Below are 12,912 nucleotides of genomic sequence, written 5' to 3' on the forward strand. Positions count from 1 at the left end.
GGGGGGGGTGAAATGGCGGCCGCGGCCATGAGGGCGGAAGCGGCCCGAACTCGCCCGCCTCCCTGGTGCGGGCCCGGCCTGGCGCCGCCGCGGGGGCTCCCGCCCCGGCCCCGCCGACGCCCTCCGGTTCACTCCGGCCGTTCGGCCCCCATTGTGTGCCGCGGGGTCGGGCGGCTCCGGGCCCTGCCGCGCTCCCGCGGCCCGCCCGGCCCCGCCGGTGCCGACGGTAACAATGGGAGCCGCGCTCCCGCCCCGCCGGGCTCCTCACGGGCCGCCGGGCCCGCTGCCGGCACCGCTCCTCGGTGGCGCCCCGGGGGCCGTGGCCGGGGTGGGCCCTGCGGCCCACGGGAAATCCCCGGGCGACGCCGGTCCGGGGGTCCTGGAGGAGCCCCGGTCCGCGAGCGCGGCCCGCCCTCCGGGTCCCTCCATCCCGGTCGGGGGGCTCTGCCTGCGCCCTCCGACCGGAGAGTCTCCCCGGTGGAGCGCTGCCCATCGGTACCACCACAGGGTCTCTGATGGCATATCCGGAGGTATCTCCCCACAAAAGTTCGTGCACTGCACGTGCGGGGGGTGACTCGGTCTGCAGCTGCCGTGTTTTTACTCCGGGGAAAAAACTCTCAACACCGATAACCCTCTTTTGGGTGCTTGTTCTGCCTCACAGTGCGGGAAAATCTTTCCAAATGCTCTTTGCCCTCTCTGCTCCTTTTCTCTGGGGCTTCGGAGCCTTCTGCAGTTGTTAAGTAAGCGTTGTTGGAATGGGCTGGAAATACCAATTTTTCTGTATTTAACAGATAAGGGAAACTGAGGCTGGGATGTGCCAGGACTTGCCCAGCGGCAGCCAGCAGATCTGGCACAGCCATGGGACCCGCAGATCCTGGTTCTGAATCTGTAACTTACCTGATGTTTCTAATAAAATGAACAGTTTGTTACATTTTCGTATCCCCTCTTCTTCTGGAGACTCCACACTTCACCTGTGTAGCTGAGGCTCTCCTCCCTAGGCCTGGCAGGCGGGCAGTGGTGTGGTCTGAGAAGGAAAAGGGGTAACAGCCAAGCACGTCATGTTTGATCCAGTGTCTTTGAGCAGAGGGTGTTGTAGCCTGTTGTTTTCCCTAAGCCCTGTCCAGGGCAACACTGGCCCATTGACCTGTAGCCGCCCCCTTTAATGCCAGTGCTCTGGTGTGGACTGGCTTTTGCTTTTGGTGAGGACAGCTCCAAACTGGAAAACTCTGTGCAGGCGTCGGAATAACCATGTTCCATGATTCAGTGCTGCCCCTAAGCCAGGCTCAAGTTCCCCCACTGAGGAATAAGTTATCACTAGCCAAAGTTCTCTTTCCTTAAAGCAACTGTGGAGTCTGCATGGGGACACTCCCTCACCTGACAGCCTCGGCAGGGTCAGGACCTGGCTGAGATTTCTATTGTAGATGTTTTTTGCACATTAGAGGACCCAAACACTGGTGTTACTTGTGGCAGTGATGGCAGCTGGGCAGAGCAGAGCGTGGCAGCTGCTGAACAAAATGCCTGGGTGCTGCACAAGGTTTGAACTCAGCCTGCTGGAACTGTGGCCCAGGGAAGCTGCAGGTTGGGTTCCTGTGGACATGCAGGATCACTTCCCTCTGCTGCCAGGTTGGTTTAATATGACAAAATTAATTGTGCATGGAGCTTGAAGCTGGAGGAGACATAGCGATGGTGAGCAAAAATAAGTAACATGGGGAAGAAGCCTGCACGGAGGGGATGGCTGGGGGCTGGAGGCTGTCTGCTTCCACCTCGGGGTGCTCTTCCCCCACAGCTTGGGGTCTCCTGATGGCTGCACAGGTAGCTTGGATCATTTCCTGATAAGAGACCTTGGCACTGTGTAGTAGGAATACTGTAGTATTAAGTTGCCATGAGGTGTGGGTGACTACAAAGGGGGGATTTCAGGGGTTTTGTGGGGAACTGTGGGAGCAATGGCACAAAAACTTGCCTATGGAGAAATGCTGGGCACAGGTTGGAGCTGGCACGGGGGGTATGCATCCAGTGCAGGGTAATATTGGGGTCTCCCTGCTCTCAGGAAGCATTTCTCACCCAGTCGGGTACTTGCAGACTTCCACAGGAGATTCCCCAGTGTTTCCTGGGGTGTTTGCTAATGCTGCTGCTGAGCTTCCTTGCCTGGCACACCAGGTCTCTCCCTGTGCTGCCCTGCCTGTGTACACAGGTCTGATTGTCCCACTCAGCTTTCCTCCCTGCTCTCATGCTCCATCCATGGCTCCTTCCCCTGTCCCAGGCATCTGGAACAGGCCCTGCTGCTTTGGGGGAAGGCTTCATGCTCTTGGTAATGAAACACAAAACTCTGAGTTCTGTGATTATTGAGATTTCGGGGGCTTGGAAGTTGTGAGTCCTGCCAAGTGCTGTGGGATGTCACTGGCATTCCTTGTGCCTGGAAGGTGCTAGGCAGGGTAAAATGACTCAGTGCCAATCCCCTTCTAAACCACCTCCCCTCACCTCCAGCTTGGGCTCTGCCCTGAGGCCCAGTGTGAGGTTAGAAAACTCCACTTGCTTTGGACGCTCATTGGCCTGAACTCTTCCTGGGATTTTTTGCCTCAAGCAGTTATCTAATGATGTTACTGGCTGTTCCTTGCTGACATCTAGTTCACTTTTTGGTATGTTTTTAATCTAGAATACTCAGAACAAGAAAACTTAATATTTCCAGTTTGGGGGAATAACTGAAGCATGCAAAAATAGGCAGTTCGGCAAGGGCAGGTTTTCTTTAAAAAAAAAATCCATAGGCCTGTAGCACCACTTATTCCTGGAGTGGTTTTGCTTCCCCTGCTCTGCTTTGAAGGCAAGAAAGGAGAAGGGGAAGTAGTTGAAGTGTCTGAGGCTCTGAGTTGCTCTGTTCTTCAAGTGAAGTTTCTTTGGTGCTTTCTTCAAGCATTCCTGCTCCGTTTGATGGCCACAGACTCACCATGAGCTCATGGCAAATCCGTACTCGCTCACACGTGTGTTTCAACAGCAAGTCGTTAAACCCTTTGCCCCAAGTCCGGGAAATGGCTTCAAACTGAAGGAGGGTTGATCTAGATTAGCGAAGGAAGAGGGTTTTTTACAATGAGGGTGGTGAGACCCTGGCACAGATTGCCCAGAGAAGCTGTGGCTGCCCCATCCCTGAAAGTGTCCAAGGCCAGGCTGGATGGGGCTTGGAGCAACCTGGGCTAGTGGAACATGTCCCTGCCCATGGCAAGAGGTGGGACTGGATGAACTTTAAGGTGCCTTTCAACCCAAACCACTCTGACTCTGTGAATCTGCTTTGCTCCTGAGGCCCAATTGCTCCCATCTGGATGCAGGAAGTGTTTCATTTGGAACAACCTGCCATGGAATTGGCACAAAACCCTCGAGAAGTGCAAGTGGCTGTTTTGTGCTGGGAGCATGTGGTGATGGCAGCCTGGCCTGCCATGGATTTAGGGAAGTGGTGGGGAGGGTGGGGGCCTCTGACGGGTGTTCTGGCTGTGTTGCCTGTACGATTGTTCGGTCCTGGTGCTGCCTTTTGGTTTTGGTTTCTAACAGTCTGTTCTCTCTTCTCCCCTGACCCACCACAGAGTTCTACCTTGTAAATACTGTTATTTGTATATACTGTAAATGATGACATCGGTGGGCACTAACCGAACCCGGGGGAACTGGGAGCAGACACAGACACAGAGCCAGACGCAGCACAAGCAGCGGCCGCAGGTAAGGGCAGTGTCCGTGGAAACCAGGTAGCTTAGAGGTGGAAACCTGGCTCTCCTGCTTGGCCTGGTGCTAATGGGTGGCTTGCCTAAGAACTGCCAGAGCCAGGTTAATTGGGCAGCCACTGACGCTGGTGTTTGTGTCAGTGTCTCCGAGTGGGACCCGATGCTGAGATTTCGGTTTTGTTTCCATCTGACTGTTCCCTCCTCACTTTAGTGAATGCAAGTGGCTGAGAAGCTGCCTACAGTGGGTCTTGGTGTTCTGGTGGTGGTAAGGTTTGCCCCAGAACAGAAGTGGTTCAGGTGGCTGTTGCTCCCCTGGTGTCATAAGGCCAACCAGCAGTACCTCCCTTTCTTTCAGACTCCCCTTGTTCCTTTTTCATCTCACTTTCCCCCCGGACCTGTCCTTTTCTGACCCTTGTTTGCACCTTTTCTTTACCATACTGATTCCTTTCCAGAGATCTCAGGGAAGTGGAATGGCCTTTCGAGGACAGTTTGGAAATGGGCTGCTCTGACCATGCTCTCTCTATCCATCTGATTTCTTTAGGCCACTGCGGAACAGATTCGACTTGCACAGATGATTTCGGACCACAACGATGCTGACTTTGAGGAGAAGGTGAAACAAGTGAGTGTGGAAAGTGAAGATGAACCCTGACGGGGAGGCAAGATCAATACTGGAAGGAAGGACTGTGAATGCTAGGGGGATGGGAGGGACACGTCTGGCTGCTTCCTGAATTTCCTTGGACTGGTTTCACAGAGTTGTATCATAGAATGATTTGGGTCAGAAAGGACCTTCGTGCCATAGGGACACCTTCCACTAGACCAGATTGTTCCAACCTGGCCTTGAACACTTCTCGGGATGGGGCAGCCACAGCTTCTCTGGGCAACCTGTGCCAGGGCCTCACCACCCTCCCAGGGAAGAATTCCTTCCCAGTATCCAACCTACCTTTGGCAGTGGGAAACCATTTCCCCTTGGTTCTGTCACTCCGGACCGTTGTCCAAAGTCTGTCTCCAATTCTCTTGGAGCCCCTTTCAGCACTGGAAGGGGCTCTAAGGTTTCCCTGGAGCCCTCTTCTCCAACCTGAACACCCATGGCTCTCCCAGCCTGTGTCCAGAGCAGAGGGGCTCCAGCCCTTGGAGCACCTCTGTGGCCTCCTCTGGTCCCGCCCCAGCAGCTCCACATCCTTCCTGTGCTGGGATGCCCCAGAGCTGGAGGCAGCACGCAGGTGGGGTCTTACCTGAGCAAAGCAGAGGGGCAGAATCCCCCCCCTCACGTGCTGCCCACACTGTGGGGATGAACCCAGGAAAGTGTTGGCTTTCTGGGCTCCCAGTGCACATCACCAGGTCACGTTAACTCACATCTCCGAGTCCTCCTCCTCTGGGCTACTCTCCATCCATTCTTCCCCAGCTTGTGTTTGTGCTTGGGGTTGCCCCAATGCAGGAGCAGCACCTTTTGCCTTGCTGAATTTCCAGTTTGTTCCCACAGGTGACAGTGTTGTACTGAGAAAAGGGGGTTATAGGTTGGGTCATGGTGAAACAATAGTAACTCAGAAATTCACGCCCTCAGTTACTCCTCATTGAGGGACATAGTTAGGCTGAGAAGGCTGGGGAGACTTTCAAGCCCTGAATTTTTTTTTTTAAGGATTTCTAGTTTGGGATTCAACTTGCCTCCTGAGAGACCCATAGAGATTTTGGTGCCATCTTAGTTTGGAACATGTTGACTGTGGTGTTGTCTTCTTTACAGCTGATTGACATCACAGGCAAGAACCAGGATGAGTGCGTGATTGCTCTGCATGACTGCAATGGGGATGTCAACAGAGCCATCAACGTGCTGCTGGAGGGCAATCCGGACACGGTAGGATTGGGGCCTGTAAATCTGGTGAGGCCTAGCTCAGTGTCACTGCATATTTGCAGGTGAGGCATCCTGTAATGTCAAGATAAGGAGAGCCACGACTGACTAGTTCCACAGGAGCATGCAAAGCATGACTGTGACCTGACTGCTGAACGCTGCTCTCCGTGGCCTTGCACGGACTGTGAGCTTGGCCCTAGGCTCGAAGGAATAGAGCGGGAAATGCAATAAGTCATTTCCTTCCTATTCATTTTGAATCCAGGCAGTTTGACAACAGTGCAGTGGCATCTGTATGTGCTTTCACACCACTGAGTGTGAAGGAACGTACCTTTCCCTACCAGGGCTGTGTGACCTGTGTTGAAAGGCAGGTATGTGTCAGGTCCTTTCTGTCAGAGTAACATAGTTTTTTTGTCTCTGGCCCTAAACACTTCTCAACAATGTCCTGACTGGTTTGTGCGCTGCTGCCCATGCCACGGTTTTGAGGGTCTTTTCGTGGTTTCTTTTCTGTGGAATCGGGCTTGGCTGCTGTCCCTCACACAGGTGCCTCTCTCAAGCAAGCCGAGGTCAGCTCCGTGAACAAGTGAGCGCTTGTTTAAGAGGAACCTTCTGCCTGTGTGTGGGGTGTCATTCCTTTTGTGGTATAGATGGCAGATTTGCAAGTTCTCTTACAGCCCAGAAAAAAACCTATGAGTATCAGATCCTCCCAAACTGTCACTGATCACAGGTATCCTCCTGGCACCCTGGTTTGGCTGGAGCTGACTCAACTCCTTGTAGAGTTGAGGCTCTGAATATCGCTTCTCAATATTATCTATTAGCTCATTTTTTTCCCCTGTGATGAACCCTTGGGGACAGGTGGGTGAGCTGGATGCCCCAGACTATGTTGTGTGTATCGCAGCTGCTCCCCAGTGTCAGGTGCTCTGCTTTGGCACCGACCAAGTTCCATACAGTGCACGTACCCGTTCCTCCTTGTCTTTAGAGAGCCCTTGCCATTGACAACGGATCAAAAGATCTATTAGAAAAGCTTTTTAGAAAGGGAAATAATATGGATGTGCATTGCTGAGGCATAGTTCTGCCATGATTGTATTTTTCTCTAGGTCTCTTGTAACCCGTGACTTCTAGTCAGAGAACAAACCTCTACCATCACAGCAATTCAATTTCCTAGAGAAACACATTGCTCAGGAGAGCAGCATCCAGGACAGGGTGCAGCACCCGGCGTTGTGGAGCAGCACTTCCTTTATGGGAGCAGCTGAGAGGCCCAGCAGCACAAGGTGTGCAGGGCAGGGTGTGGAGAGGCAGGCAGGGAGCAGGTGGAGAAAGCCCTAGGCTGCCACTGGTCCAGCCCTGTGGCCCTGCAGCTGCCACATCGCTGAGCACAGGCAGCCTCTGCACTGCCATTGGTCAAGTGTCTCGGAGCTGCTTCTGACCTGAATTCAGCTTGTGCAGCAATCCTGGAAAGGGAATTTTTGGAGAGAAAACAACCCTGCTAATTGCTTGGGTGCACTGGTGCTGATGAGGACAGCTTGCCTGCTAAGCTAGTTACTGGTAATGTATTTGAAACAGTAAAGGAGCAGGCGTGACCTTAGAATTGGATTAGGTTTGGTTTAAATTACAGTATGCCAAGTAAACATTTCCCAAGTAAACATGTTTGTAAGTTTTCTTTAGAGCAAGATACCTATGGAGAAAGACTTTGGGAGCCTTGGGTTTGATGGCAGTTTGTGCCACTATGTTGTTGGGTGTTTTGTCGTTGTCCCTGCATGCTGCCATCCAAAACCAGCTATTGATTTGCCTACCAGTTGTGTTTTCAGGTGATTGTCAGTGACTTGTGACTATTTTTAATTGTTTCACCAGCATGCAGCATCGGTTTAAGAGTATGAAACTGCTGCAGACTGTCATAAAATATATGAGTGCAGGCCCATGGCAGTGAGCTGGAGGCACGCTTAACTTTTTACGGTTGAACTTGGGATGAGTTGAATTCTGTGATGCTTCTCTTCTCTCCATCTGAGCTGCTGTTTCGGGAGGGGTTTTGTTAGTCACTCTGCATGTGAGAGAAGAACTTACTCCAAAATGTTGACTGCAGAGCACTATGGAACATTTACCTGGGTTATTCTGAGAGCTCTTGGTTGTCTGTGTGAAATGGCAGGGTTTTTTCCCCTAAACAAGGTAAATTTATCCGTGCTTTCAACTCTGGAAATATCATGCCCTCTCTATTGAAGAATTTTAGTGCAGAAATAGAAAAAGTCGTCTCCTGTTACTTCAAACTGCACGCCAGTCAGCTGTGAGAAAACTTTCCTTGAAGGAAGAAGCTATGCTGTGTGTAGACTCCTCAAATAAAAAAATTGGTCTGGAAACCATTTCTTCAAAAGCCCTTGTTATATACTCTGTAGCATGTTTAAATCTCTGTGTATTTGCATCTTGCATTGATAAAGCTATGATTAATTTCTTTCCCCTCTGCAAACCTTCAGCATTCCTGGGAAATGGTCGGGAAGAAGAAGGGTGTCTCAGGACAGAAGGAGAGTGGACAGACAGAGCCCAGTGAAGAAAGCAAAGAAAACCGGGAGCGGGAGCGGGATTTCAGCAGACGACGTGGCGGGCCACCGAGGCGGGGGCGAGGTGCCAGCCGTGGAAGAGAGTGTATGGACCTGCCCTTTCATAGCCCCCAAAACTCTCCCACTGAAGCACTTAGTGCTGTGTAACAGCTGTCTGTAAAGCTTCTCAAGCAGGCACATCTGTGAGGAAAACCATTCGTATGTGTGTGTGTGTGGATCTGATGCGTTCTCACTACCATCAGATTAAATCAAAAGTTCTGGGAGCCTGTGGTGACGTGGTCCCCTGTACAGCCACTGCACTTTGGGGTTTGAGGTCTGGTCTTGTACCCCCACTAAAGGAGAATGAGTCTTGAAATTGTCTTTGCATTGTTTTGTCTTTCAGTTCGGGGCCAGGAGAATGGACTAGACGGTGGGAAGAGTGGAGGATCTTCTGGAAGAGGCACAGAAAGAGGGAGGCGGGGACGTGGCCGAGGCCGAGGTACACGTGGGGTTTGGGGTCTGAGGGGGTGGGAGGAGAAGAATGGCAGCAGTGTATCTATCTTCCATGAGGTTCCAAAGCCTCTTTTATGGGAGGAATTGCCAAACTGAAAATAGACGCTTTAATTTTCCTGTCCTTGTGCTTATCAGTAGTGTTTACATGTTGCTTCCCCATCCTAAGCATGCTAGAAACATCACTTAGTTCTTGCATCCCATTTGTGGAGTTAGAACAAAAATCGAGCTTTGTTACAGAGGTGGGAAGTTAAAAAACCCAAAATGACTATTTGGCAGGTGGGTCAATGACTTGTTTGCAACAGAACCTGCATCCTTGTTCTTACATGTGTGTCTAAGCACCATCACTGGCTTGAGCTTTAAATACTTGGTGCAGAAATTATTTTTTCCACAAAATCTACTGCTCAGAAATTGTTGCTGAGGTCACACCCTGCAAAAATCAGAACCTGGGATTCAGTACTTATGGTTTGTGCCAGCTGGAAACCTTATCTGAGCCTGGAATCATGCATTGCTAATCGTGCTGCCAGCCAGCTGAGGTCATTCCCATCTGTCTAAAGACGCTGCTGGAAATCCCATCAACTCAGGAAGGTCCTCTCCACTTTCATATTCTGGGCATCAGAACTCTATATGTTGTTCAAGTGTTTCTTTTTCCAGTGACATAGAGCGAGGAGATGCTCAGAAGTGCCTATGTCTGTGTATTTACAGGTGGCTCTGGACGGCGAGGGGGAAGATTTTCTGCCCAAGGCATGGGGTAAGTTTCACTGGCACAAACCACAGCAAAGATAAGTCTGTGCATGAATAGTACTGTTTGTGTCAGTCATTTGTGTTCCCTTTTTTTTTTTTTTTGTTAATAAGGCCCAAACTGCATCATGCTAACTTAGATTTGGGGGTGACTAGCATAGCTGAAGCATCCCTGTGCTGAAAGAACTGCCTTGTGAGACTCTGAGATGTTTCATGGTCTGAATAACATCCTTGCTTTCAAAATGTTTAGCCAAAGAGAGAGTGAACATTTCCATCTTTGTATTTCTTATAGAACTTTCAACCCTGCTGACTATGCTGAGCCAGCCAGCACGGATGAGAACTATGGGAATAGCAACAACAACACGTGGAACAACACTGGGAGCTTTGAGCCGGATGATGGCACAAGTAAGTGTCAAACGCACATGTGCTGGTTTGTGTTGAGAGGGTGAGTGGATTTTGCATCCATTCAGTTGTGCTGAGGAGGTTCTGGGCAGGTCTTAGACTCAGGGATGGAGGAATGGGTTGTTAGTTCAGAGATGAATTTCAGTGACCCTAATTCTTTGCACCTTTGCACATGTTTTAGTGATTGCTCTGGAAATGGGGAGCTGGATGATTGCTGTGGGGTGCACGACAGAGGCACAGGAACATTCACCTCTGTTTTCCAGTAGAAACCATGCTACTGTTTGGAAAAGTGGTTTTTTTATAAACTGTAGTGTATTAAACAGGTACAAGTTCTCCTGATGTTAGGTGCATCCTCCAGAGAATATTACTTGGAGTCAAATATCTTGCTCTTGATTTCGGTACTAGGAGCATTCTCTCTTTCGTGGTCATCTTGCTCAAACTGCGTTGGGGCAAGACTTTGTTACAGAAACAAGATGAAAGGAATCTGACCTCCTTCCCTTTTTGAAACCAGCATGTGTTCGGTGGATGGTTCTGAACACCCAGCTGCCCCTGCACGTTCTCCTGCATTGGAAAACTGGTGCCCTGGGGTTTGTTTCACATACACACAGTATTGTGAGATACAGCAAACTCAGATTTTGCAGTGTGAGAATGGGGCAGTTGCATTGACCATAAGTAGCCTGTTTGTGGAGTGAGTTTCGGAGTGGTGGTTTGGTTGGCTTTTTTATGGAGCAGTCTCGCACCACTATGAAGTCAAACTGTTTTTCCACAATTTCTGAGTATTCAAGTAAATACCACATACTTGGGTGTAAGAAGTGTTCACACCCATGTTGATGGTGCTTTTGGCCACCTCTGTATTGCTCACATTAGCTGAAAAACTGATAGCTTTGGAAGAAGAGAATTAAAGTCTTGTAAACTGGGATACATTTTACTGAACATTGTTAGTGTCGGGGAGGGGGTGGGAGCTTGTTTGTGTGTATTTTGGTGGGTTTTGTTTGGGTTTTGGTTTTTTGTTTGTTTGGATTTTTTTGGCAAAACAGAGAGCTGTGGAAGGGGGAAAAAATAAGCCTGTTTTTTGTAAAACACCAGCAGATTGAGTGATCATCTTGGCAGTTGAAAAAGGGTTTTAAATACCGGAGGGAATAGTGTGGGCATGTGTTGAGGGCAGTGGGAGTGGACAAGCTCTATATGCTGGAAGTTTAACTGTCTAGTGGGAACAGGCTTCTGTGTGGATGGTTTTCTTTTTTTCTGTGTTGGTGTTTTGTGGAATTGTGGAACAAAGTGGATTAGAGTGTGGTTGGGGGGAATTGAAGATTTTTCTGACAGAACAAGTTGAATTTGCTCTAGTACTGCAATGCAGCTGTAAAGTTTATCGTGCAACACCGCTGGTCACCTGTGTTGTGCATGGTCATTTTTTTTCCAGTTTAGTAGCCACAGGCATCTCTTTAAATTAACAGTATCCACAGGTACAATGTGACTGGTGTATGTGGGGGCAATGAAACTCACCTTCACTTCTTTAAGTCAAAATTTCACTGGTTGTCTTTCTTTTCTTTTTGTTTTGTTTCAGGACTTGATTTCATTGGGGGTGAGGGGTCAAATTATCCCCGAAAATTTGACACTGCTCCTGGTACGATACATCCAGGCGCACTAACTGCCCCGGATACCTTTACTTTACAGCTTTTTAAAAAAACCCTGAAATATCTGTGGATATGTAATTCTTCTCTCTCTCAATTTGTTCATTTTAATGAATATTTGACATTTGTTCTGACTGTGCTTTTACTAATGCTGACACCTTGAATATAAATTGGGAGAGGCTAACCCCAACTCCAAATTTTAGCCTCAGCCACTGCTTCTTGGTGCCCAGAGCAGCTCCGTGTCCACAGTGCTGGTGACAGAGCATCCCACCCGAGGGCAGGAGGCTTGAGGCAGCTCAGTTGTATTCCCTTTGTCTTGCATCCTGAAAAGCTGTGACTTGCTGTTGCCCCCGTGCCATTCCTGCAGCCTCCCTGCTGTTCCTGCTCAGGGCCACAACTTCTGCAAGCGGAATGGGTCCGGTTAAACCCTCTCCGTGCTTTGCCTCTGCTCACAGCCACCGCTGGGTGAACAGTGCCCAGTGGCTGCTCTGGCATGTTCCTGCTGCCCAGCTGCTTCTCTTCGCCTCCCTGCAGTTGAAGATGATGGCGGATTTTGAGGTGACAGGGATGCTTGATGTTAAGGCTACTCAGTGCCTGGCCACTTTATTTCCTGTTCTTGCACCTTTATGCCTTAAGAAGCCAAGAGACACCCATGAGATGATCCAGTTTGCTGAATCCCATTGGTGTCCATAACAAGGCCAACATCATGTTTGACTGAAGTCTTGAAGTTGAGACTAAAGAACCTTCCAGAGGAGTTTGCCACTTGACTCTTGAAGGTCAGGGCAGGAGGAGGAGTGTTGAGGCTGAGGAGTCTCTTTAGCAGGGGCCCAACTGGCAGGCAGACGGTGTCTCTTGGTTCTCACCTCAGGATTAATCTTTAACTTCCACAGGCAGCACAAGGCCATCTGCTCCAGAGCTGCCATTGTGGTTTTGCTGCCCTTTGGCTTTGTTTGGATTTACGTTCCTCTGAGGTGCAGACTGGGGGCCTTTGAGTCTGTTGCCCTTCTAGGCTGAGGCAACAGGCCTGTATCCAGTTCCTGAGAGGCAGCAGACTGCCTGATGGGCTGTGGAAGGAGGAAGCTGGGTGCTCATCTCCCAGTTTAAAATGAAGAGACTGTGTTTGAGGAGGGATGTGGACATCTTGGAGACACAATGGGATCTTTTTCCTTCACCACAATCATGTTGGCACATGTTGTTAGCTTAACTGTATTTTTTCCTCTCTTCCTGGTTTGAGGACCTTAAAGACCAGCAGCTCTTTGAAGGGCTTTCTGAAAGCAGAGAGGAGGGCTCGCTGTTCAGAAGACAACCCTTCTGAAATGGTGTTAGAAGGGTCACAGTATTGCTTGTGTTGCAGTTCTCCCCTTCGGAAGAGCTCGATGGAGAGCAATATGCTTGGTTTCTTTAAAAAAAACTTCCCACTGTGCTGGCTGGGTGCTTTCTGGAGCATTCCTGGTCAATGCCTGGTTGTACATGGCAGTTCTTTGTTTTTCCATCTGCCCCTTTGTATGCAGGGAGCATAAACTGTGCTGAGTTGGTGTCCAATACTGGAGTAGACTTAC

The 12,912-nt window shown here is 49.9% G+C and overlaps 1 protein-coding gene across 2 annotated transcripts in view; it reads left to right on the plus strand.

Annotated features, from left to right (window-relative positions):
- Positions 1-11,617, plus strand: part of LOC113959061 (ubiquitin-associated protein 2-like) — a 12,177-nt gene extending 560 nt beyond the window's left edge. Inside the window, exons 2-9 of one of the 2 annotated variants that reach the window (XM_027667813.1) lie at positions 3,570-3,699; positions 4,243-4,320; positions 5,440-5,550; positions 8,007-8,175; positions 8,473-8,568; positions 9,285-9,330; positions 9,613-9,725; positions 11,287-11,617. In XM_027667813.1, coding sequence (XP_027523614.1) covers positions 3,610-3,699; positions 4,243-4,320; positions 5,440-5,550; positions 8,007-8,175; positions 8,473-8,568; positions 9,285-9,330; positions 9,613-9,725; positions 11,287-11,516 — 933 coding nt within the window. In that variant the 5' untranslated portion in view covers positions 3,570-3,609 and the 3' untranslated portion in view covers positions 11,517-11,617. Of the gene's footprint in view, positions 1-3,457; positions 3,700-4,242; positions 4,321-5,439; positions 5,551-8,006; positions 8,176-8,472; positions 8,569-9,284; positions 9,331-9,612; positions 9,726-11,286 lie in introns of those variants that run through there. The other variant, XM_027667812.1, reaches the window with a different exon arrangement.
- Positions 11,618-12,912: the final 1,295 nt, after the last annotated feature.

The sequence above is a fragment of the Corapipo altera genome, unplaced genomic scaffold (genome assembly GCF_003945725.1).
Source record: "Corapipo altera isolate COAL_440 unplaced genomic scaffold, ASM394572v1 106, whole genome shotgun sequence".
In the NCBI taxonomy this organism is placed as follows: domain Eukaryota; kingdom Metazoa; phylum Chordata; class Aves; order Passeriformes; family Pipridae; genus Corapipo; species Corapipo altera.